This window comes from Cyphomyrmex costatus, unplaced genomic scaffold, assembly GCF_001594065.2.
Source record: "Cyphomyrmex costatus isolate MS0001 unplaced genomic scaffold, Ccosl1.0 scaffold51, whole genome shotgun sequence".
Lineage (NCBI taxonomy): Eukaryota > Metazoa > Arthropoda > Insecta > Hymenoptera > Formicidae > Cyphomyrmex > Cyphomyrmex costatus.
Genome location: NW_017279354.1, coordinates 1,794,195 through 1,816,883, shown reverse-complemented (window position 1 = coordinate 1,816,883; position 22,689 = coordinate 1,794,195). Strand labels below are relative to the sequence as shown.

The 22,689-nt window shown below is 36.1% G+C and overlaps 2 protein-coding genes across 4 annotated transcripts in view; one reads left to right on the top strand and one right to left on the bottom strand.

The window, feature by feature from the left end:
- Positions 1-1,260, top strand: part of LOC108778743 (importin subunit alpha-5-like) — a 3,302-nt gene extending 2,042 nt beyond the window's left edge. The window contains 3 exon segments of the mRNA XM_018545996.1: positions 455-774; positions 882-1,137; positions 1,228-1,260. Of these exon segments, the coding sequence (XP_018401498.1) occupies positions 455-774; positions 882-1,137; positions 1,228-1,260 (609 nt within the window).
- An 898-nt stretch (positions 1,261-2,158) lies between these two features.
- Positions 2,159-22,689, bottom strand: part of smash (smallish) — a 68,006-nt gene continuing 47,475 nt past the window's right edge. For 2 of the 3 annotated variants that reach the window (XM_018546070.1, XM_018546071.1), the window contains exons 2-17: positions 18,251-18,402; positions 16,964-17,152; positions 16,210-16,497; positions 14,109-15,641; positions 7,890-8,189; positions 7,541-7,768; positions 7,054-7,418; positions 6,486-6,867; positions 5,991-6,047; positions 5,208-5,533; positions 4,894-5,017; positions 4,362-4,478; positions 3,888-4,087; positions 3,450-3,622; positions 3,218-3,382; positions 2,159-2,924 (exon numbers count right to left, since the gene is read on the bottom strand). In XM_018546070.1, coding sequence (XP_018401572.1) covers positions 2,902-2,924; positions 3,218-3,382; positions 3,450-3,622; positions 3,888-4,087; positions 4,362-4,478; positions 4,894-5,017; positions 5,208-5,533; positions 5,991-6,047; positions 6,486-6,867; positions 7,054-7,418; positions 7,541-7,768; positions 7,890-8,189; positions 14,109-15,641; positions 16,210-16,497; positions 16,964-17,152; positions 18,251-18,301 — 4,521 coding nt within the window. In that variant the 5' untranslated portion in view covers positions 18,302-18,402 and the 3' untranslated portion in view covers positions 2,159-2,901. The remainder of the gene's footprint in view (positions 2,925-3,217; positions 3,383-3,449; positions 3,623-3,887; positions 4,088-4,361; positions 4,479-4,893; positions 5,018-5,207; positions 5,534-5,990; positions 6,048-6,485; positions 6,868-7,053; positions 7,419-7,540; positions 7,769-7,889; positions 8,190-14,108; positions 15,642-16,209; positions 16,498-16,963; positions 17,153-18,250; positions 18,403-22,689) is intronic. The other variant, XM_018546073.1, reaches the window with a different exon arrangement.

The following is a 22,689-nucleotide window of genomic DNA, read 5'->3' as shown; positions in this document are numbered from 1 at the left end:
CGCGTACCGCGCTGTATGTAATCGCACCCTCACCGCTCGGTGCGATTGACTCGCGATATGTAGACCCGAGTTCAATCCCACGTGCGCCCAAACGCGATTTTTCGCGTTTAATGAGCCAAAATATGGCTCCACCTGGTGATCAAAAGATCTATGATCATCAGCGCCGTTCGGATTCGGCGTTAAACTGTAGGTCCTATACATCAGTATACATATTAGTTATAGATATTTGTCTCTAATATCTGACTGAGGTAGGATTCTGTGGATCAATCACCCACAAATCCGAAAAACAATCTGATTCGAGAAACGAATATAGGCCTCGGACAAAAGAGGAAGAGGCCTTATAGACGTCCTATGCTCCACTTGCTATTCAAATTTGCCCTAATATCATTAAAGTACCTACTGTGTATATATTTACAACCATTCCTTTAATATGTAATGTGTATACCTCTCTTAGGAGGCTGGAATAAGAAGAAATGCTTTATCAGTGGAATTACGTAAAGCTAAGAAGGATGATCAATTGTTAAAACGACGTAGTCTTGATATATCAAATCAAGAACTGTCGGATTTATCGAATAAAGCTGACGTATCACTCACTTCTGCTCTTTCTATAAATGAAATAATAAAGCACGTAAAGTCATCAGATGAAACAATACAATTAATGGCAATTCAGGCTTACAGAAAGTTATTAAGTCGAGAAAAAAATCCTCCTATAAATGATATAATAGAAGGTGGCATAGTACCATGTTTCATTGAGCTCTTAGATAACAATCTTAAGTATGTACCATATATGAAAATTATGAAAGTGATTTATTGATTTAAGTAAATTATTTTTTCATACATTTATGAGAGAAACAAGATATAATTTATTTATTTTTATTTAGCATTCCTTTGCAATTTGAAGTAACATGGATATTAACTAACATAGCCTCTGGTACATCCGTACAAACACAAAATGTTATAAAACATGGAGCAATACCAAAATTAGTGAACCTACTTAAATCTTCATCACCTAATCTTGCGGAACAAGCAGCGTGAGCCTTAAGAAATATAGCCGCAGATGAACCATGTGCACGTGATCTTGTTCTTGAACGTGGCGCTCTACCTCTTTTGTTGGAGTTAATTAAACCTGATACTTCAGTAAGTGATACTATATTTAACAACCCTTTTGATTACATTTGTCTTATTTGCTTTCATATTGTCGATATTAACATTAAAAAATTTTATTAGGTGACGTCCATGCGTAACATGGACTTTATCTAGTCTTTTCTATTGATTCCTACAATACTGTGATCAATATTCAGAAAAAGGGTATAAATGCATTTTTTAAATTGCAAATAACTTTTTAAATATTTTTTGATCATAATAGACAAATATTATACATGTAACTTCTCAAAGACATTACATAAATGTATAATATTATTCCCATTTGTTGTATAATAAAAAATAGCAAGTTATTTTAATTTTTATTAAAATCAAAATTTTTTAATTAGGCTTTTATTCCGTCCATCCCCTCAATTAATTGTAACGAGACTTTAACCACAGCAACAGATAATCATTTGTTATCATATATTTTTTATTATTTTACACATATCTATTATTTTATTGAAAATGACATACCATTGCTCATGGTGGAATTAATTACACACCATGCAATTGCTATTACATGTAAATGTTGCAATTTCAGCATTTAATTGAAAGTTGACAGAAGTAAACAAAATTTATAGAACAGGAAATAAATTTACAGAAAAAATTAATCTTATGTGTTTTACGTTTATTTTTTTCATTAATATAAAATTACGTTAATAACACGAGGCGCGTATGTTACAATATTTCACAATGTAACATGTCTTCGACACAATTGTGGGAAGTAATTGAGAAACCGTCGTCTTGCTTATGTTAAAACAATCGCATCGAGTCTTAATTCAAATATGCCATCAAGTATGGAAGTATCGACAAGTTTTATTTTGATTCAGTAGTGGCGAATCTACATTCTTGGCAGATTTAAAACTAATATCCCTCCAGAGATGTTAAAAAAAAATTTAGTTTGTGGATACATAATTCATTTATTAATATAAAGAATACTTTATGTCAAATTAATTTTAAAAATAGAAATATATATGAAAAAAAAATAGTATAGATCTTACTCTTATACTCATTGACATTTGATAAAATAAATTTTTGAAGTTAATAAAAAAAATTGGAAATTTTAATTAAAAAGATGATACAATAGCACACATCTATGTGTGCCGGGAGAGGAGTGACCCTCTTTTTTAAAAATTGAACTAGGTTAGCATTTTACTAGATCAACTATTTGTAACTATTTTGGCCGCTTTGCGAAATCGAAATTTGATTATTTTATGGGAGACTTCAAACCTAACACTATTCGCTTCCAAAATGAAAAAAAAAAAAGGATCGAAGACTTCGCTTGAGAAAACAATCGCGTACATTCTGTTATAACCGTTGTAAATTAGATATATCTGGTATAAATAGTACGAGAACTATATTACAAAAATATACAGCGTCAGATGACGCCAGTTACATCCACATTAAAACCATATCTCAACAATTATCTTACCTCTAGACTAATTACATAAATACATCTTATATACATCAATCACGTATGATTCGTGTTAGTTGGTAGAAACAGTATTGCATACATGTGTAAACGCATTATTTTAAATAAAAAATACGGAAAATATATCTCGCGGAAAATGATCCTTCATTCCTCTTTGTATTTGATCTGTCAAAAAATTATGTTTATGCAATTTACTTTATGTCGCGCGTGTCAACATGATACTTTTAAATAAGGGTAACTAAACAGTTGATTATGAAGATCTTAAGATATAGGCCAGAAAAAGCGTTACAATTAAATTAATCAGCGTAATTCCGATAACCAGGCTTCTACACACAACTGAACTTGACACCTGAAAATTTAATAGCAATATAGTAAAACAATGTAGCAAATTCTGAGTGAAGGTATCTTACTAAATTTTCGCATATTCGTAATTTATAATTATCGTTAATAACATATTTATATTTTTACAATATAAAACTTTCAACAGATTGATAAATATTGTACATTTACAATTATTTTTAACATAAAATTTTTTTAATGTTATTTTTTTAATTATATCGAGAGTAACATGAATTTTATCGAATACTCTTGAAATCAAAACGTATATCATACAATTATATTTGACGAATTAAATGTTTGTACCATCGTCACTGGAGTAGCAGTTATGGCAGTGGAGTTTATGATTTCGAACGCGCACGTCCGTTCCCATCAATCCATCGCCGAGACGCACATGGCATACGCAACACTTAAAGCATTCCATATGATAAAACAATCGTAAACTTTCGATTATCATCGCAGCACCTCGACCTAAAAGGAATCGTAAAAATATTTATAATAATGAAATAATGTTTTAATATTAACCTATTAACGTTACCTAATTCCTCCCCGCAATGTGAACATTTCTTCTTCCCGCTCACACTTAGCATTTTTTCTTGATTTCCGCTATTATTCGCAATTGGCGTATGTTGTGTTTTTTGAGATTGTAATGTATATTGTGGTGATTGTTGTTGCACAGTCAAGTGTTCTTGATTGTGAACTTGCTCTGGCCTGAAAAAATGAAAATGTTCTTTCATAGATAATTCATAAAAATATTTTTTTTAAAATCCTTTTTGAAAGGAAAGTCTAAATATTAAATATACAAATAAAAAAATAAGAGAATATATTTTATTTTTATTAAAAAAATATATATTAATAATTATTAAGTAATTATGATTAATCATTAAAAAATTTTCGTTGTATACTATTATTAAAAAATATCAATAGTTCATAAAATCAATTTTTTCGTAAATCGTCGAGGACTGATCAAATTTACCTTCGCCTTGTTAAAAGAGGTTTCTCCTGCGTTTTACTCTGTACCCTTTGCGTCAGAGTTTGTATGATAGAATCGGGTAGCGGTTTGCTATCTGTCCGAATTGGAGCGTTATATGGTACAGAAGTGCCAGTTACATGAGGTTGGGGTTTTCGCGCCGGTGATCGTTGATTTCTCTCATTAATCCTTCTTTGTTCCGCCTCCTGAAAAATTAATTGAAATAGAATTTATCTACTAGATAAAAAAAATATATGTATCTAATTTTGTTAGAAATTTAATAGAATACACGATAAACACTGGAATATAACTGAAAAATTAAATCTTTACAAAATATTAAAAATCTTATTTTAACATGTAAATGATTTATTGAACAAATTGTTTAATAATGGAGTTAATGTGTCTTTAAAGTTATAGAATTATATAAAGAAAACAATATTTATGTATTTATTAATTAATATAAATAATGTTAATACGCACTTGAATAAGCCAATGTTGATAGTTCACATCATTAGCTCCTCTAGGCACATCACTTTTTCTTCGTTGGACCCACTGATCACCTTGAACAATTCGTGGGCGTGGTACTGCACTTAATGCCTGTAAGTAAAATGCCTGTAATCAGAATCTGGTCACGATATATAATAGTAATGTTCTTGATTGGTCCAACATTTTTCTTCGATTCGCCGCAATTGTTTGAAATGTACTTCATTATCTAATCTTTTGACGATAGATTGTTGCAGGAAAGTGCTGGCGCATCCAATCTTTTTTACTCAGAAAAAAAATTTTTTTAACTTACAGATATTACGCAAAATCGAGAAAAAGTTGGATTACATAGAACTGTATATATTACTTATATTCGCCAGGAACTATGAAGCTTATAGAACTGTTATACATTTACATCCATAGTGCGCAGAGTGAATAAAAATGAGATAGCGTACATATTTGTCTCTCGTAATTTTAAAGAAAAATACCGGATATTTTCTCATGGTTTAGACTCTATAGGGTTTCTTACCTGTAAGGTCTGTCTGGACATTTGCTGGCCAGTATGATTTCCAAGTGTCGTTGTCGATGCGCTCTCACGAATCGATGCGTCTACTTGTTGAGGAATTGAATCCGCGGATGGTATACGGCTATTCCTATATTCCCAATAAAATAAAAAAAATTCAATACGAATTATTATCCAGTTATAATATCGATTTTATTATCATTATACAAAGGTTTCATTTTAATTTAAACATAATTTAACTAATATTTATTAGATAGTAAAAGAAAATTTAATGCAATAACAGGTATCTTTCTTCCTCTAAAATATATTATCGTATTTACCTAATTGTAACATCTCTTTGCCTCTGATCTAGTATACGTGGTTTATTAAGTGGAATCGGTGGTGGTGGTGGTGGTCTCCTTCTTGGCGCATCTTGAAACTGCAAATTTGGCATTGAAGATCTGTAATTCACTGCAGGAGTATGATACTTGTATTGTTGCGTGTTTTTAATAGAGTTCTGCGCAACATCTTGCAAAGATTTCCATTGTTCTTGTAACTGCTCTGCTAACCTAAGCTGCTTCTGCTCGCGATAAGCCAAATTATTGCGTTGTCTTTTTAATTCTTCCTGCTCCAATTGTAGAAGTTCCCTTTCTACTCGTAGCACTTCCTAAAGAGATAACGATATTTTTATTGCATTCGTTATCTTTACATGCACAATGTTAATAGACATAAATGTTTTTGTCATGTTAATTTTAATTATACTTTTTTAAGTATAGAAGTAATTATTATTACTCAAAATATAATTCTAAATATTTTCATAAATAAATACATTTAATTTAAAACTTACAATTATTATTTGCTACTTTCGCGATTCTACAAAACATGTTTTAGCAAATTAAATAAAATTAAGTATCCCTTTTATATATGATTAATCTATTCGTTTAAGTTTAATATATTACTACATGAAAAGAGATCATATCGAAACAAGCTGAGATTAGTTAAGATGTTTCGAAATTAAAAAGAGATAGTAATAAGAGATATAAAGAATTCCTATACGAATATTTATGTAAAAGTTTCGTGCAAACAAGCGACTAAAACAGTGGTGAAGACAACTGTTGCCTTACCCCGGAAGGGAATTCATCTTCGTTGCTGCTCAACCCAGTACCGACCAATGCCTTGCTCTGTGAATAATTAGCAACGATCCCTCTATCAATATTTACACTACACTATATACTTGATTTGCACCATACTACTACTGAACAATCGAATCCTTCAGGCAATGTTGTAGTAAACTTGTCTAACATACAATCTTTTTTCAATGTATAAATAACGGTAGTACAAACGGATCAAGAGATATCGATAATAATCACAGCATTGCCCCAAGGATCTTTCCAAGCTATCTGTTAAAAATGCGTGCCTCGGCTAGAAGAAATTTGTGCATAGCTTCGAGTTTCCCCGAAAAAAAAAAAATCAATTGACAGAAATGTCAAAGAAAGAACATATTTGAAAGATAATAAGTACCTTGTGTTGTAAATTTACTATCTACTTATATAAAATCAACCTCTTTTTCCTCGTTAGTTTCGCGTTTGAAGAATATAAAATTGAATAATTTGCCTTACCTCTTGCTCGCGAATTTGACTTTCCATCGTTCGGATGCGTATCTCCTCCTTGCGACACGCATCAGTGACTCTCCGCTCTTTCTCCTCGATCTTGTTCTGCATCCTCAGTTGTTCCGACTGCGTCTCAAGCTCCTCGTCTTTTCGCTTGTCTCCGATGTACTTCGCTTCCTTTTCCGTCGTTCGCGCCTGAGTCTCCCGCTGTTTCGCTGTCTCATCGTGTTGCTGTTGCGGTGATTCGTGTGAGGAAGCATCTTCCTGCTTACGTGCGTCGTCCCTCTTGCGAAATGCGTCCTCGTTGCAACGCAATATTGCCTCTCTCTCCAGTTGCATCTTCTCTTCCTCGAGTTCGCGCAGTTTGTGGGCCAGTTTTTCCCCTAAGTCACTAATGGCATCACCAATGTATTTATTCGTCCCAATACAAATTAAGCCTTTTTTTTTTTATCAAAATTCCAGAAGAGACTTAGAAAGTTGAAGATCTTTTAAATTGTCTTTTGGATATTTTGTGTCTTCTGAATTTTTTATTCATAAAAAAAAGAAATGTAAAAATTGCAAAGGTATTATACTGTACCTATTGTATTCACGATTATCGCCGTATCGCCATTGTTCTTCCTTTTCGAGGACTTCAATAATCTCCCGTTCTTTTTTCGTAATTTCGTCCTCTTCGGAAGAAGTCACACTGGCACCAAAAGGTTCACTGCTCTGTCTACTATGCTGTGACATGTCGGGGCTAACAGGTTGTTTTGCCCAATCCTCGACGTGTCCTAATTCGACCCCGGAATCTCTCTCATGGCTCGAATCTTGCTCGTAATTACTGTCAGTATCATACGAGCGACGATGGAGTTGTTCGATGCGCCTCTCCTCAGCGAGAATCGCCGCCATATCCGGTGGTTTTGTCAGCGTTAACTCTGGTTCGAAATCCTCATCGTTGACCTGCTATTAACAAAATTGAAATTGACAATGTTTATCTTTAGAGCTGTTAATTAAACATGACTGATTATTTTTAAAGCAACTCAGATAAACAGAAACGGCGGATCTCTGAAGATTTTTGCGCTTACCCCTTCAATACCGAGAAAATCTGAGCGTCTCGTGCGCAACTCTTTCTTGATTCTACGAGTGGAGTTTAATCTTTTGAGCGGCTCTGGCGGAGGATTATCATCGTCGCTGACGTCCACCGGAGGCGGCGGTGGTTTCTCTTTTGGTGGTTCCACGCTCGTTGGTGGACTCAAAAGGAAAGGTTGATCGGCGATTATCTCCTCATCATTGGACAGAGTTAGTGATAGAAACTATAAATAATAAAGAACATTTATGTATGTTATAAGTGTTGCTCTATGAATTGTCTCAGGAAATTATTGTATATTGTGTTACACAAAAGAGATAAAAATTTTAATGTAATTTAAAACTAACTTGTTTTGAAATTGGTGACGTTGGATTTGGAGTATTCAGCGCGTCGACCAAACTAACTTCCTGCTTGGCTAAACTCAGGTTCGTCGGTCGTTCCAGCGGATGGTCGGCTGTCGGCGTAGCGACCATGGCATTAGGCGCGTCGTGCATGTCGATGTCGACGTCGCACTTCTTCTTGACTATGTTTGTCGACGTCTCCGTCGTTTCTTGTTGCTTTTGTTCGACTGCCGGGACCACTGGGCGGTTCGCAGCGGTGGCGGCTGCCTCCTCCTCTTGGTCCGCTTTCTCGATAACGATCCGTTCCTGAAGAGACGAGCCGCAATGTAGCCGAGAGCGGAATATGTAAAATGCAGTTTCGCGCAGATTTTGCAACGCTACATTCTATGCAAATCGACGGATGATGGTCTAGAATAGCGAATTTCTCAAATATACGAAGATGGATGAATTTTGATTAAAAAAGACAAGATCACTTTCTTTTGGTGGTCCTGATCGCGCTCATTAGTGTAGTTCAAAGATACAAACGTATTTTTCGATTAATTAACGTCCCAAGAATACATAAAATATTTTACAAACTGGTTTTAATTAGGGTAATCATGATAGGGATAAACATTTTAATTAAGATAAACTGGTTTTAATTAGGATAATCACGATAGGAATAAATACTACGATATTACGACGAAAAATTAAATAATTAATAAAAAAATCACGATTTGTCTCACAATTTCTAATCGAATACTTAAGAAATCTCTAGAAAATGTTCCGTAATATGTATCGAAATAGCAGTTAATAGTGATGTCATACAACTTGTCAGTTAACGCAAGATAACTAGATCATTATAAAAAACTGTAACGACAAGAAATCGCACTGCGACATTTAAGTTGAGATTATGCTCTCGGAGATTTTTGTGGCTCGTACATCCGCGTTCGTGGATCCGATGATGCAATCGTTAAGTGACATAATATATAATGCGTGTACTTCGACGTCGTATTTCACCGCAATTGTGATCGGCATATTTTCCCAACGTAGCGGTTACACGAAAAAAAACGTCAGGAGAATGTCTCTCGCGCGTACCAGATGTGAAATTCCTGCTGTGGGAATACGCGCATTTTACCAGGTCGACGTATGTTGCGTAATATTACACGTCCGATGAGTCTCGCGGCGGATCTTCGCAATCACGTGCGCTTTTCTTCGCGATTTGACACGCCTTTATGAAGATGTACGGAGCTCATGTTACGATATCAACAGACTTGAGAAGCACTGATTTGTAATGACTCGAATAACAACGATTTACGATTAAGATTTCTTGTATCTCTTGCGAATCTATCGCGGATCTCGTCACAATCGTAACAAGATCAATTTCGTGAAAGATTAATCTCATTTATCGTAGATTATTTGAATGCAAATCGTTGCAAAATCTTCGTGTTGATTGTTTTATAAAATATTTTAACATAAATATTGCATAAAATTGTAATTTACTAGCCGGCGATGCGTGATCGGTAAAGCATCGTCGAGTAGAAGCTTGTCAATTGTGTCAAAATGGTGTCAATATTTTTCATGCACTGTGTAATGCTCTTGATTAAAAGAAATTATGAGGCAGTAAATTCATAAGCGATTGAAAAGAAAGAAGCTCCAAAAGTGCAAATAATAAAGACTAAAATACTAAATATCTAAAAGAAGACAAATATATTTGAACAATTTTAATTAAAACACAGAAGAATTGTATAGAAATTAATTAAAACCAATCAAATATTAACATATCAGTATAGAACTAACATTCAAAATTTAATTCTCTATATTTCTTTTCATTCCCACTCTGTTTCTCAAAGCAAATTAATAAAGAAAAAAGAAAATTATTGCATCTCTATGTAATTTCTAGATACTATCATCATAAGCCTTTTCAATACTCTTTCGCGTTTCAAAAGCGAATACACGAGTGAGCGTTCTTAAGCCGTCAAGAAAGCCTACAAGTGCCAAGTCGATCGAAGCAACTCGATCACGCGATCTCTTTAAACACTATACACGGCAAAATTAAAAAAAATCTCACACTTCACTAATAACCCACACATACACATTTACACCTAACCGTTCGGTAGTACCTCTTACCTCACGAGTTATACTCGCAAATCGCATGCAGGTGACGAGCACACGAGGAGGGAAAAACTACGTTCACTTTCTCAAGTTGCAAGCGGATCGTGCACACGCCTCGAAAATCGCACAGCCACTAGAGATCACCGTGATGTCAGGTGTTGTCAGACTGATTAAAGCCGGCTGTGAGCGCGCACACGGCGCGATAAGGCGTCTTTCGGCGATCGAGGGAGAAAGAGAGAGATAAGAGGGATATCTAGCCTCCGTTATCGAGGCACAAGTTCCCCGAGTGCAAAGTGCGATGCGGAATTCACCAACCAAATATGTACAATCGTCCGTCTCTAAATGAGACTGATAAGGAACTTGATCAGGGCCTACCTTGTCCTCTACTTGTTGATTATGAACAAATCAGACGCGTGCCTGATGTGTTGTTCTGATAAACGACAATAGAGATAAACAAACTATCGATAATGACCTCTTAATGTTATTTTTATTATAGGTTATTGAAACTGTCCGTTTAGAGATTATTTCTCGAATTACTGTTTCAATAAAATTAACCCTCCAGTATATCACCTCGAAATTTTCGATTATAGTTTACACTGTGGATCATTGAGAAAAATAGTATATATTTTTTTATGGTTTCAGATTACATAAAAATCTGAAAAAATTCTTATATTTTGTGGAATCTTTAATATAGTAAGTTTTTAAAAATTAAACTGTATTTTATTTATTTTTTACATATATTGAATAAGAATTTTGAGAAAACGTGAAATCGACTGTGCCTTAAAGGATACAAAGTTGTGTTGGAGGGCTAATGTCTAATTAACGTCTCTTCTTCCTCTTACTATTCCTATTATTGCTATTAATTGCAAGACAAGATATACAGAGAAAATTCAATAATATCTCTTTGAAGATTTTCGAAGGTAGGCCCTGAACCCGAACGGGGCTATCCGTACAGACATGCGTGTCTCGTGAAATTACCATTCGTTCTGGAGTCTACTATAAAAAAAAAGAAAGGAAAAAAAAAAGAAGCCGTTCGTCGACACGATGTCCCACACGGGGGCTAACACACAGCTCAAGCAAATCGCTGCTTGCTCGAAGCAATCAAGAGTACATGACGTCTTACCTCTTCGGTGTATCGAAGACAGAGACGCGTGGAAAGAAAGCGATCGCGCGCCGACAAACGAGCGACAACCGTTGATGGAAATATCGTTGACGGCGACGACGTAGGCTCACGTGGTTGCTTTATTTTATAGTCGGCACGGTCGGTTCTTTATTAGTAATTAACTGTCACCGCGATTGACCCTTGACTCCGCGCGTCACACGGTCGATATATCCATCGTACTTTGAACGTGGTTGTTATTAAAAGAGAATATTTATGCGCCCTGTTAACCGTGGAGATGAACTGTGCCAAGATTTGCGACGACAAGCTGTTTACGTTATTCAACGTCTCGACGGACCTCGTATACGGACTCTAATAATTCGTCCAAATTTATGATCATAAATGAATCAATTGATTTGTTGAATTTCGATGAACTTGATGTAGGTATTGAATAATAAAAGATGATTAAAATTTGTAGGAGCAAATTCTTTCAATCAATCTGGAATTGATTTTTCTTTGATAATAACTATGTGATAAAAACAAATAGTAAAATTAAAAAGCAAGATAAAGCTTTGCTATTTCGCATGATAAGATCCACGTGAATGCAAGAGAAAATAATACGACATAGCAGGTTTTGTTGGCCAATGTATCTTATATTTCATCGTTGTTCGTTTTTTCTTTTTCTTTTGGTCGGCCGCTTATAATCCATGGCAATTAATCATAATCGCGCGTCAAGTGTCGGCGAGTTCTTTTAAAATTTACTCAGAGCACCGCAAGTGAAGTTATTAAAGTGTTCCTTGGAGAACGCCCGGCGATATCGCCGATATTCTAATCGATGTGCTCGACTTAATGCACGATCGTAATTAAGATGAGGAGCGATTGAACGTGTTATCACAATGGTTTATTCCCGCTTACGGTCGATATCGGCGGTCAACTTTAGTCGATTGTTCGTTCGCAGCTTTCGCTGTAATTGCAGAGGAGATAAAGTTAAACTGCCGATTAAAGTCAATTAATGCCGAGATCGGCCGTTACGTTTTTCCTTAAAAGGCGTATTCGATAGCGCTTAGATTGTCTGCTGTTACGTCACAGACATAATACCGCAATTGTGAACTCTATTACAAGTCATTACGCCGTATATTATAACGCGTAGCAGTAGTTTCACGGTAGAGTTTCTACTGCATAGCACGATCTAAGTCTATATATCGTATAACCGAAGATTATCTTATATTCGCACCTGCGTCGCGTCTATTTACATGACTAACAGCGTAGCTTTACGTAACTTCGCGTTTAATGAGCGTAGAGACAATAGCGATTCGTTTTTTTAATGCTAAATTCCTTAAAATAAAATCTCTCCTTCGGGAAAGCCCTTGAGTTTCAAAGAACTGGCAGCGGAACTTTCTTTCAAACCGAGTAACTTCTACGAAAGTGTAAACGTTAAGTGAAGAAGAGCTGCACAATTGTTTAGCTAATGTGGAACGTATAGTCTTCAACCTATTCGATCCATCGGCTGATAAATAACACAGTTTACACGCGGATAAGGTCGAAACGATGACAGAGTTGTTCCTCGAACCCTCGTTCTCTCAGCGTTTAACACCCTCGACACACCCTCGCATTCCTCGCGCCCGACGAGACGGTGGCTCTATGTACAAGATCTAGCGTGGCTTGTCTAGAGGCTGATAAAAAGAGGAGGACACTGCGCGGTTGTTATTGTCAGAAAAGATGGTCCTCGCGTCTTTAGGAATTTTTCGAGGCGTTGCCGGCTTGCTGATCGCTTCTAACCTCGGTGACGGGGGTTGTCCGCTTGTCCACCGTGTTGACGCGGTTCACCGTGATGAACGGCGTCACCGGCGGTGTCATGGGTACTTTGCCCTGAGGTACCACCACCTTCTCGCACACTTCCACTACGGTGCGACGTCGTTCCGCAGACAGTAGCGCATCGTCGTGACGTCGCGCACACGCTGCGGGTAATCTCGACGAGGGAGGTAGTTCCGCTGAACTTGTTTGTGGGGACACAGGCGAGGAGATCTCGGCAGTCGTCGTTTCGGACGTTCTCCGAATCAAGCAAGGAGATTGACTCGTCGAGGGTTTGTTAGTCGCGTTATGCGCCTTCGAGGGTGAAGATTTAGGAACGACCGAGGTCAAGACAGAGTCGGGACTCGTTGGCGAAGACTTCGAGGTTTTGCGAGAGAGAGGGGTGGGAATCTTGGACGTGGTGCGGCAGGGTTTGGAAACCGGACTGGTTTCGGGAGAGAGACTAGTCGGGACTCTGATGGCGGGAAACGACAATTGATATGTCTCCGCGCCGGGGATGGTGTCTAAACACGGCTGAGGTTGAGGCAGATTGGAGAGATGTTCCTTGGGCGGATTCTGTCGCTTTGCTTGGCTAATGAATTTCGGTCTCGCTTGCTCGATGGAGATTTTCAAACTGGCCGATACTATGGACTCGTTGGGACTTAATTCGGAATCTGTTTTGAACTCGGCCGTGTCTTTACTGAACGCTCGTAGTTTCGAAATGCTTTCGGGGATTGTTGTTTCTCGTGAAGGTAATTTCGGACTCGAATGGGTGATTGCGCGAGGCAGGGAAATATGCGAACGAAGTGTATTAGAGTTAGTAATGGCCTCTACGCGCGTCTGCGACTGTGATTTGTTAGTTGATAGTTCCCCAGAAGTATCAGCAGTACCCTATAGAATCAAAGAGTTACCCGATATATAATTGTCCAAAAACCCATAACCAAAAAGAAAAAAAAGAAATTGGTGCAAAGGAAATAGTAGATAAAGTGGAAACATAGTGTTTGCTGTCTGATTTTTTAGGTGTGAATAGGATCAGAAAAAATATAATTAATACTGAAATTGTTTTCCTTGAATATGCATCAGTTAACAAGTTTTAAATTTAAGTTACTATGCCTATACGTCAGACATTTAAAATGAAATCACCATGAAAATATGAATAAATGTTTCTTATCGAGTGGAACTTTACCAAAATTTATATAATGAAAATATAATAAATATCTTGAAAGTTTCAATATCTCTCTTACCTTGTTCACTGCTACTGCCTCCCGGTGACTGGTGAACTGTGAACGAGTAGTCGCGGTGTCATTCGGCGCTTCCACTAATGTGCCTGATGCTAATGCGTCCTCTTGGATGACAGACATAGTCTTGACCCTCTCTTCGACTTCTCTTCGTTCGACGATCGTACCACTGGTGTGTTGCACAATCTCCTCATCGATCGGCTCATCTGCCTGACTGACCGAGCAACTTACGTCTGCAGTGTGAATACCTGAATCCTCGCGGTCCGTGTCATTCAAGAGTTCTGCGGACGACGACGAGGCGGGATATTGACGTCCATAATCGAGCTCTTCGAGGCTTTGCACACGCTCGAACGTGTCTGGGCCGCTAGATGCGTCCGCGTCCAACGAGTCCAGGCTCCTATGGAAGACGGCTCGCGGTACGCGATATTCCGAGTCGGGCGACGAACTCCTCTCGCTAGGAGTCGATGTGTCGACTCTGTTCTCTTGATCACGGAAACAAAGCGGATGTTTGTTGACGTGGGCGGGTCCTCGTTTCTCCGTCGCGTCCTTGCTCCTGGCTACGTCCAGTGCGCTGAGACGATCCTTTATTGTCCTAGCGGTGAGCTCACCGTTGTGCGAACGCGACTCATTCGTCGTGGTTGGCACCGAAGACTCGTCGCTGCTACTATACTTCTCCAAGGTGGACAGTCTTTCCCTGAGAGGCCTCACCGTTTCCACATCTTCCGTGCTGAGCTTACGATGAACGGAACTCTTGCTCTCACGCTCCGAAGCTTGCTTTTCTAAATGAGTGAGTCTCTCCCGGATAGAACTCATGTCACCAGATAATCGGTTGAGAGTTTTGTTAGTGGCCTTGTCACCGTTCTCCATCTCGTACTTCTGTCTTTCGAGACTCGATAGTCTCTCTTTGATCGATTTCGTACCGGTGAAATCACCGGATAGCCTATTATTTGTTTTGCTGTCGCTGCTCTTCTGTGACGCCTTTTCGAACATCTCGCGTCGCTTCAATATGTCTACCTTCACCACTGACAGCGGGGACTTACTACTGTCGTCGTTCAAGTTCGTTTTTGAACCGTTTACCGACGACTTTGTCGCGTCTAATTTGGAGTCGATTCCAGTCAAGGATCTTCGCGGTATGTTTTGCGACACTCTCGACACGTAACCACGAATGGCGCCTTCATATGTATATTCTTCCGGTTCAGGCGAACTCGTTGTCGCGGTAGTACCGGAATCGTATTCCTGATTGTGATTCAGATTGCCATGAAAACCACGACCAAACATTTTTCTCGCGGTAGACGTTGTCGTCACGGTAGTCGTTGCCGTCGTTGTCATCGGTGCTATTGTTGATGTTATTGTCGTACTAGTATCCGCAGTTGTCGTTGCCGTTGTTACTGTTGTTGCTATTGATGTAGTCGCGATTGTCACCGCCGCCGTCGTCGTCGTCGTCGTCGATGTTGCAATGCTCGTCGTCGTGGATGAGGTCATATCAATGGTGTTATCGACATCCGAATGGTTCTTCTCAATCTCGCTATCCCTGTCGCTCTATACGAAAAAAACAAACATAATGTTATCGAACAATGCTGTTCTCTCTCTCGTAAGAATATCTATAAAATTTTTTGCTATAGAAGTGTGCTTTAATAATTAACTTGTAATATTATTCTCTTCTTGTCGATTTAATATAGAAATGACTATTGATCGCGTGACAGATAGCTTGGGAATATTTGCAGGTGATACATAATATAAACAAATGTAAAAATGTACAACGGTCATAGTCATGGCCATACGATTAATATGGTTTGGTGAGATCATTGCAAATGTGGTGGTAAGTCTTGAATTTATAATCCGATAATTCTTGTATGGATTTATAATAAAAAAGAATAAAATAAAATGCTAATCAACATATTATGATCAACAATTAACGATTTTCATTAATTTGTCTTAAAAAAGTATTTATATATAGTTATACAATTAATAAATCATTTTTAAAAATTAATTTACCTTGTTACAAAATTTGTGTTAATAAATTTAACGGAATTATTGTTTTTTTCAATACAAGCGAGTTGACGCAACGTAAGGTGTACATTATGCACGTATTTGAATAAATGCGTACCAAAACACTATGTGTGTCGTCATGCGTATCGCCGCTGACCGAGCTCTTGCCGCTGCTCGTACCGATCCCGAGGTCGCTAAGATCATTCGCATCCTCCTCGTTGTACATAGCCAAGCTGATGCTCAGCTTACGACCCCTGTTACCCCGCTCCTCCATCATCTCTGAGAAGGTTTTGTTCTTACGACGCAGACGGTCGTGTTCCTCCAATTCGAGTTTTTTCACTTCCACCACTCGCTCGATTATGTGTTCCTGCCGCTTCCTTCGACTACTCTTCCAATTATCCAAATTCTACGGATAGAACGTCATTTTTCATTACTAAAAAAACCGCATCTACTATATAAAAACTTTTAAGTAAAATACATAATGATTTATAAAATATTTAATTAACTTTATTAACTTTTTTAATAAGAAATTTTATGTTTGTTACTTTGAATTTTGATACTTAATTCGATTATTAATTATTTTAAACTTAATCTAATGATGTATTTTAAATAATTTTTTAGTTCTTTTTTTTAATATGTTGATTCGCTTTGTAATATTTTATCTCAATTAAAACGGATTCATTAAAAAAATAGAACAAACTTCAATAATTTTTTCAAACAAACATCTAAGATATAAATTTTTTAATTTGCATAATTGGTGAATTATAGAATTAAAGTCAAGATTATCGAATGTAAGTACAAGTTGTCGAACTTGTATGTAATAATATACTTCTTCTTTTTATTAATAAGATGATGACTTTAGAATTACTCACTGATTGCCAGTCCTCGGGATCATCGCGGACTTCCTGTTTGATTTTCTTCACCTCTTGGACTTTTTGTAATTGTTCCTGCGCGGTTCGATACAGTGAACATGGTCCGACTTTGACGAATTGTAAAGGATTAGTCGCTTGTTTGGGAGGTGTCTTCAAAGTCGTTTTCAATTTCGGTGGTTCATGTGTTAGCTGTTAAAAGAAGACCATATGCAACATATTTTTTCTTATGTATCTATTTCATATATTATCAAACAACTTGGAAAATTCACAAGACGAAATACGTAGATAAAGATAATGACCCCTATTAAACTGTGGACCCCCCCACCAGCGAAAATCAAAGTGGCAATAGGTCAAAAATTTAGTGCTTTTCAGTTGATTAAGTCAAGAATTAATGACATAACTCAAAAAACAAATCGTTTAATTGAAAAAAACGTTTTTTTTTTCAATTTAACGCTTTATTTTTTGAGTTATGTCATTAATTCTTGCGGCACAATGTAGCACAAATCTAGCACAATTTAGCACAAATTTTTTTTTTTTTTTTTTTACAAAATGGCGGTGCTAACTTCATGCACATATTCAAGGTTTATTATGATTTGGTAATACTTTCATTAAATATTTTTTTTAGTAACAGTGTTATATGCCCGAATAATTTTCGTTTGGTTGCAGTGAAACTTGCAGCGCGACGCGGCGGTCCGTTTAGGTTCCTGTGACGTGCTCCCAAATATTGATTTTGCGTTAAAAATATTAATTTTCGATGGAGCAACTAAATAGGAACTAAATCTGGTGTGGTTTATTTCATTGTAGCGGCACTGTATCTATTTTTTTTATTATGGGAGTGTCCAGCTTCTTAATATTAACCTGGACCCACCCCTTTTTTTTTTAAAATGCTGCTAAACGGCTGGACCAACTAAATTAATTCTTGGGCAACTAAAAAGCACTAAATTTTTGATCTATTGCCACTTCGATTTTTGCTGGTGGGGGGGTCCAGTTTAATAGGGGTAAGATAATGATTCTAATCAAACATTTAGAGATTAAAATGGTTTGTAGAAGTTTTCTATATAAACAAGCGTTTCAAAAAATGTCACCGATTTGAATTTAAAAAATAAAAAAACCGTTTTAAAACTGTAAAATTTATCTTGTACATATTTTTATTAAAATTTATCTCTTTTTAGGAAATTATAAATATATGTTCTATTAATTCTTATTGTTTATTTGTATTTTATATTTAATTTGTTTGAAATATAATCACTTTTGAGAAAAAAGAAAATATTTGCAATAAATACTAACCACCCTTTCGTTTCGCCGCTCGGATGCGGCGGTTTGCGACGAAGCAGGCATCCTTTGAGTTTTCCTGCTTCTCTCGCTTTTTTGAGATACTCCTCCTCTTCAATGATGAACGACACCTGTTCGCACGACTTGGTCCATCCTATGTTCTCTTCCTGCAATGAAAAAACAAGTAAAGATTAATAGAAGTCTTCAAATTTATGTGATCGGATAATAATAAACCTAAAGCTTGCCGCATTCGATCATCTATCTTATATTTAACGAAATATAAAGTCTGTTAGCGTTGTTTGTATACTTTTGCACTTACAATTAGTATCTTCAGTTTCTTTTTTCTTCAACATTCAAATATATTATATTTACCTTATTTTAAATGCAAAAAATTTTTGAGGATTTCAAACAACGCAAACACACAAACCTATAATTATTATATACTTCTAAAATTTTAAATAGAATAGAAAAGAATCTCTCATCGATACATTTTGTGGTAATGTTGATGATATTCTTTTATTGAAATAACTCGGCAGCATAAATAACTCTTCTCTGTATTCAATAAAATAAAAAAATAGATACCTAACATACGAATAATCTATCACAGATATATATTTTTCCTTAGTTAGACTTTTATTTATAGCAGATGTTCGCCTTGAATCCCTGAGAATGTTTATCGCCTTACGAACAAATATTATCGTATCCGGTTTATGTTCACGCGTCATATCCGTTGCACATGTGTTATTTTCAAATACATTTTGCTCCATTCGAAAATACATATCACCTTCTCTTCGCAGTGGAAACTCGTAATAAAAAGGTAAATTCTTAAAATTCTCTTTCAAAAGTTTCCAAAATACTTCATTGTCTAACATCTATGGAGTAGAATCTAATTCTAAAGTGTGTGGTGAGTGACAATTAAGTCAGTATTTAAAAAAAGTCAATTTTTAAGCACTTTTTACAATTCCACTCCTATAAAATTTAGAGAACAGAATATAATTCTATTCCCCCCCCCCCTCTCTCTCTCTCTCTCACCAATTTAAAACATAACTACACATATTTTTTCATAAATAATAATGCTTTTCAAAGTATTTTTAAAAGGTGCCTCTTCAGCGTCTTCAATCTTAATTTTTAAAGGAAAGGCGCTCAAGCTGCTCTGAAGTGATTCAAATCGCATTTTTCCCGACGACCTTGCGGATGTTCTACAGTACGCAACATCGAGATGCGTTCGCTGATAGCTGCCGTGTCCGTTTGCCACGACGAAGTATGGGGGTCGTAGATACGTCCGGTTGTATTGCGCACTAGTTGATCGAATCCCTGTGACACCTACGACATGTGCAGCATTGCGATTATTTTCAATGACGATCGTACCTACCGGTGTGTATCAAACCACGCGCGTCGCGAAGACGAGCAACATGACGACGGTGAGCAGTAATACTTTTATCAGTCCATTGCACATCGCTCGTGCGAACTCCGCTGAGAGTAAACGGAGCAAGCAGCCCTTCCAAAGTAGTTCTGGAGCGAACGGCATGGAATGCAATCTTCGAAGAAAAGGAAATCGACGCGAAAGAACAAAACAAAATAAAAAGAAAAGATCGTGAGGAAGTCAAGGCTGGATATTTCTGTCGCTGCTTAGCTCGTGCGCGAAGGCGCGTAACAGTTTGCGTTTTCCAGCGGTCTTATTTAGTTAATCTATAAGACACGAGGTGAACTGCAATCGATCCGATTATTCCTGCTCGCTGAACTTTGGATATGATTTTTCATTAATGCTCGCGCTTTCATGTGAAATTTGCTGAAGAATCGATGGAGCGTGAATCCTTCGTGCTCGCGTGAAGAATATATGCGCTATTTAAGGCATTAAGCGGCATATCGTAACGACATCGCGTGTTCACTGCGTTTTTTCAATAAGATTGTACAAATAATTTTCCTCTTTCTTTCTTTTTCAATAAACAAAAGAAACAACTGTGATGTCTTCGACATTTAAGTTAATGTGGCGTCTACATAATAATATGTAAAAATACTTTGTACAAAGCGAGTATGTGAATGAAATGTATGAATACTTTGAAAAAAGTAAAACGAAGATCATCTGCGAACAAAATAATTTATTCGATCCAAATAGATATGATGAAACAATGAGTGTACTCGATACACGCATAATATTCGTGGTTAAATATCTATATACTAGTATAATCCACATTATAAATTAATTACCAAACAACCATAAAACTAAATAATACTCGTACACATAAATTCAGAGGATTATATATCAAGAAATATTTCTGGTTGAAAACGAACAAACCAGAAGTAGAGATGTACGATCTCTGGATCGATTCGATATATAAAAATTTATTTTCTGCAAAATTACTTCAAAATAACCTTTGTTAAAAAAAGAACGATTTTATACAAAGAGGTTTTATACGAAGATTTCTTTTAGCTAGAAAAGAAATCAATTTTTTTAAAAAATAGATCGATTTAAAATTGCTTCTGTCGTTTGAGAAGATCGGTTTTTTGAAAATCAACATCCTTAAAATTAAAAGATTTTGATTAATTAGAATTCTAATTATCTCTTAATTAACTAGGATAACTAGATTAATTAACTAGATTAACTAGAATATCGTAATAGATTCAAGAACAGAAAATTATAATTTCTCCATTTTCAACCAGAATTTCAATTAACCTAATCTCTCTTTTTCCAGTGTATATATACAATACAATACATGTATACACATTGCACTCATCATTATATCGATACAGTGGCTCATATATTTCGCAAGTGAGTATATAATATCATTGGGGCATGATTCACAATGCATGTCGTTGCATCCCGGCAGACCGCAGTTGCAGTCACATATGTTCTGAAAATATCGCGGCCCGCTATTTCGTGCACGCAACTGTGTCTAAAAAGCCGCCTGGATCGTGCGGCAAATCCGCCAGTTCACCAAAATAATCTCATATTTTTCAAGCCTTACGAGCGCCTGTTATCCTTTTATGTAAATATGTTTTATTCTTTCGTCTCGAAGGAACGCGAAATTTCGTTCTCTTTTATCCCTACAAGCTAAATATACGTTTAAAACGTATAAAACTGCAATATACTGTCTAAATTCTTTGGAGTGCAATCTTACTTTGAAAAGTGAAAATTAAGTTGATCTTGAAAAAGTGGCTCAATTTTTAATATTTAAAAGTAAGATTTCGTTCTTCAGAGTGAGATTTCACTTTAAAAATTTTAGACAGACAGTATGTGTGTAAAGATATACAATTTAAAACTGTATATTATTTATTGTTTTTCCCTTCTATGTTTTTCTAGCAAATAAACCAGTAACAATCGAATCATTTCAATTAACTGCTATGCTCTGAAGAATCAGGAATAAACAAATTAATTTTTATTTATTTGTCGTTGACTGACAGTTATGAATTATTCTTCATTATTACCACATTATTATCACTACTGAAATAACATTCGCTCTCTAGAGAAATATAATATTTGCTTACGATAAACATCAATAACGACTATTACGATAAATATAGTTTGTATTTAAAAAAAAATATATAACGAGAGAAAATAAATTAATGTACGACACAAGACTCCATTCTTGAGTTTTATTATACTTTGATATACGTATTAAGCTAAAATATTTTTTATTTACGATATTATGACAGAGAATATGTACTTTTGTTTCTTTTTTCAGTACAAGCAAATTAAGCTTGCACATAGGAAATTATCAATGACTTTGTTTCTTTTAAAGTTCAACTCAACTTGAATACATTTCCACGAAGTTTTATTTAGACTAACAGATGATCTTTGGTGCATAATTTAAGTGGCGTCTTCAGTTGTCGATATCGTATTAAGAATGTATACAACACGAATGTATACAACTCGAAAAAGACGATTGATGTGGCTGACGTTAAAATGATATGTGAATAAATATTTCCATATTGAGATCAAGAATAATCAACTGTTCCAAAGCGAACCGCCACACAGCCACCACTTATAGCGAGCATTAAACTAGACACGCGCTTATTGTGGGTATGTTAAGTTAGCACCCCAACTATAGTACTCAGGAGTTCTGATTAGAGTTCCCACTTCCTTTTGACGAGACGAAGAGTTCCGCTCAATAAACATTTCTTTTACATTTTGTAAAAATGGGGTGCTAACTTTTTATCGAATTTCGAGGTGGAATAGTTCTGAGCGGCTTAATAGCTTCAATTTGCGATTGCCTAGAGTTCCTGATATGTAAAAAAATTTTCGAATAATAAAAAAAAAATTAAAAATTTTTGAAAAATTAATTTTTAGATACAATAGTTCTGATGATAATTCCTGCTTTTTTTTGGCGATACGAAGAGTTCTCTACGATTTTTAATGACATTTGCGCATAATAATCATTTTTTAATAATTTTTTAAAAATGGGATGCTAACTTTTTAACGAAATTCAAGGTCGCACAGTTCTGATCAACTTAAC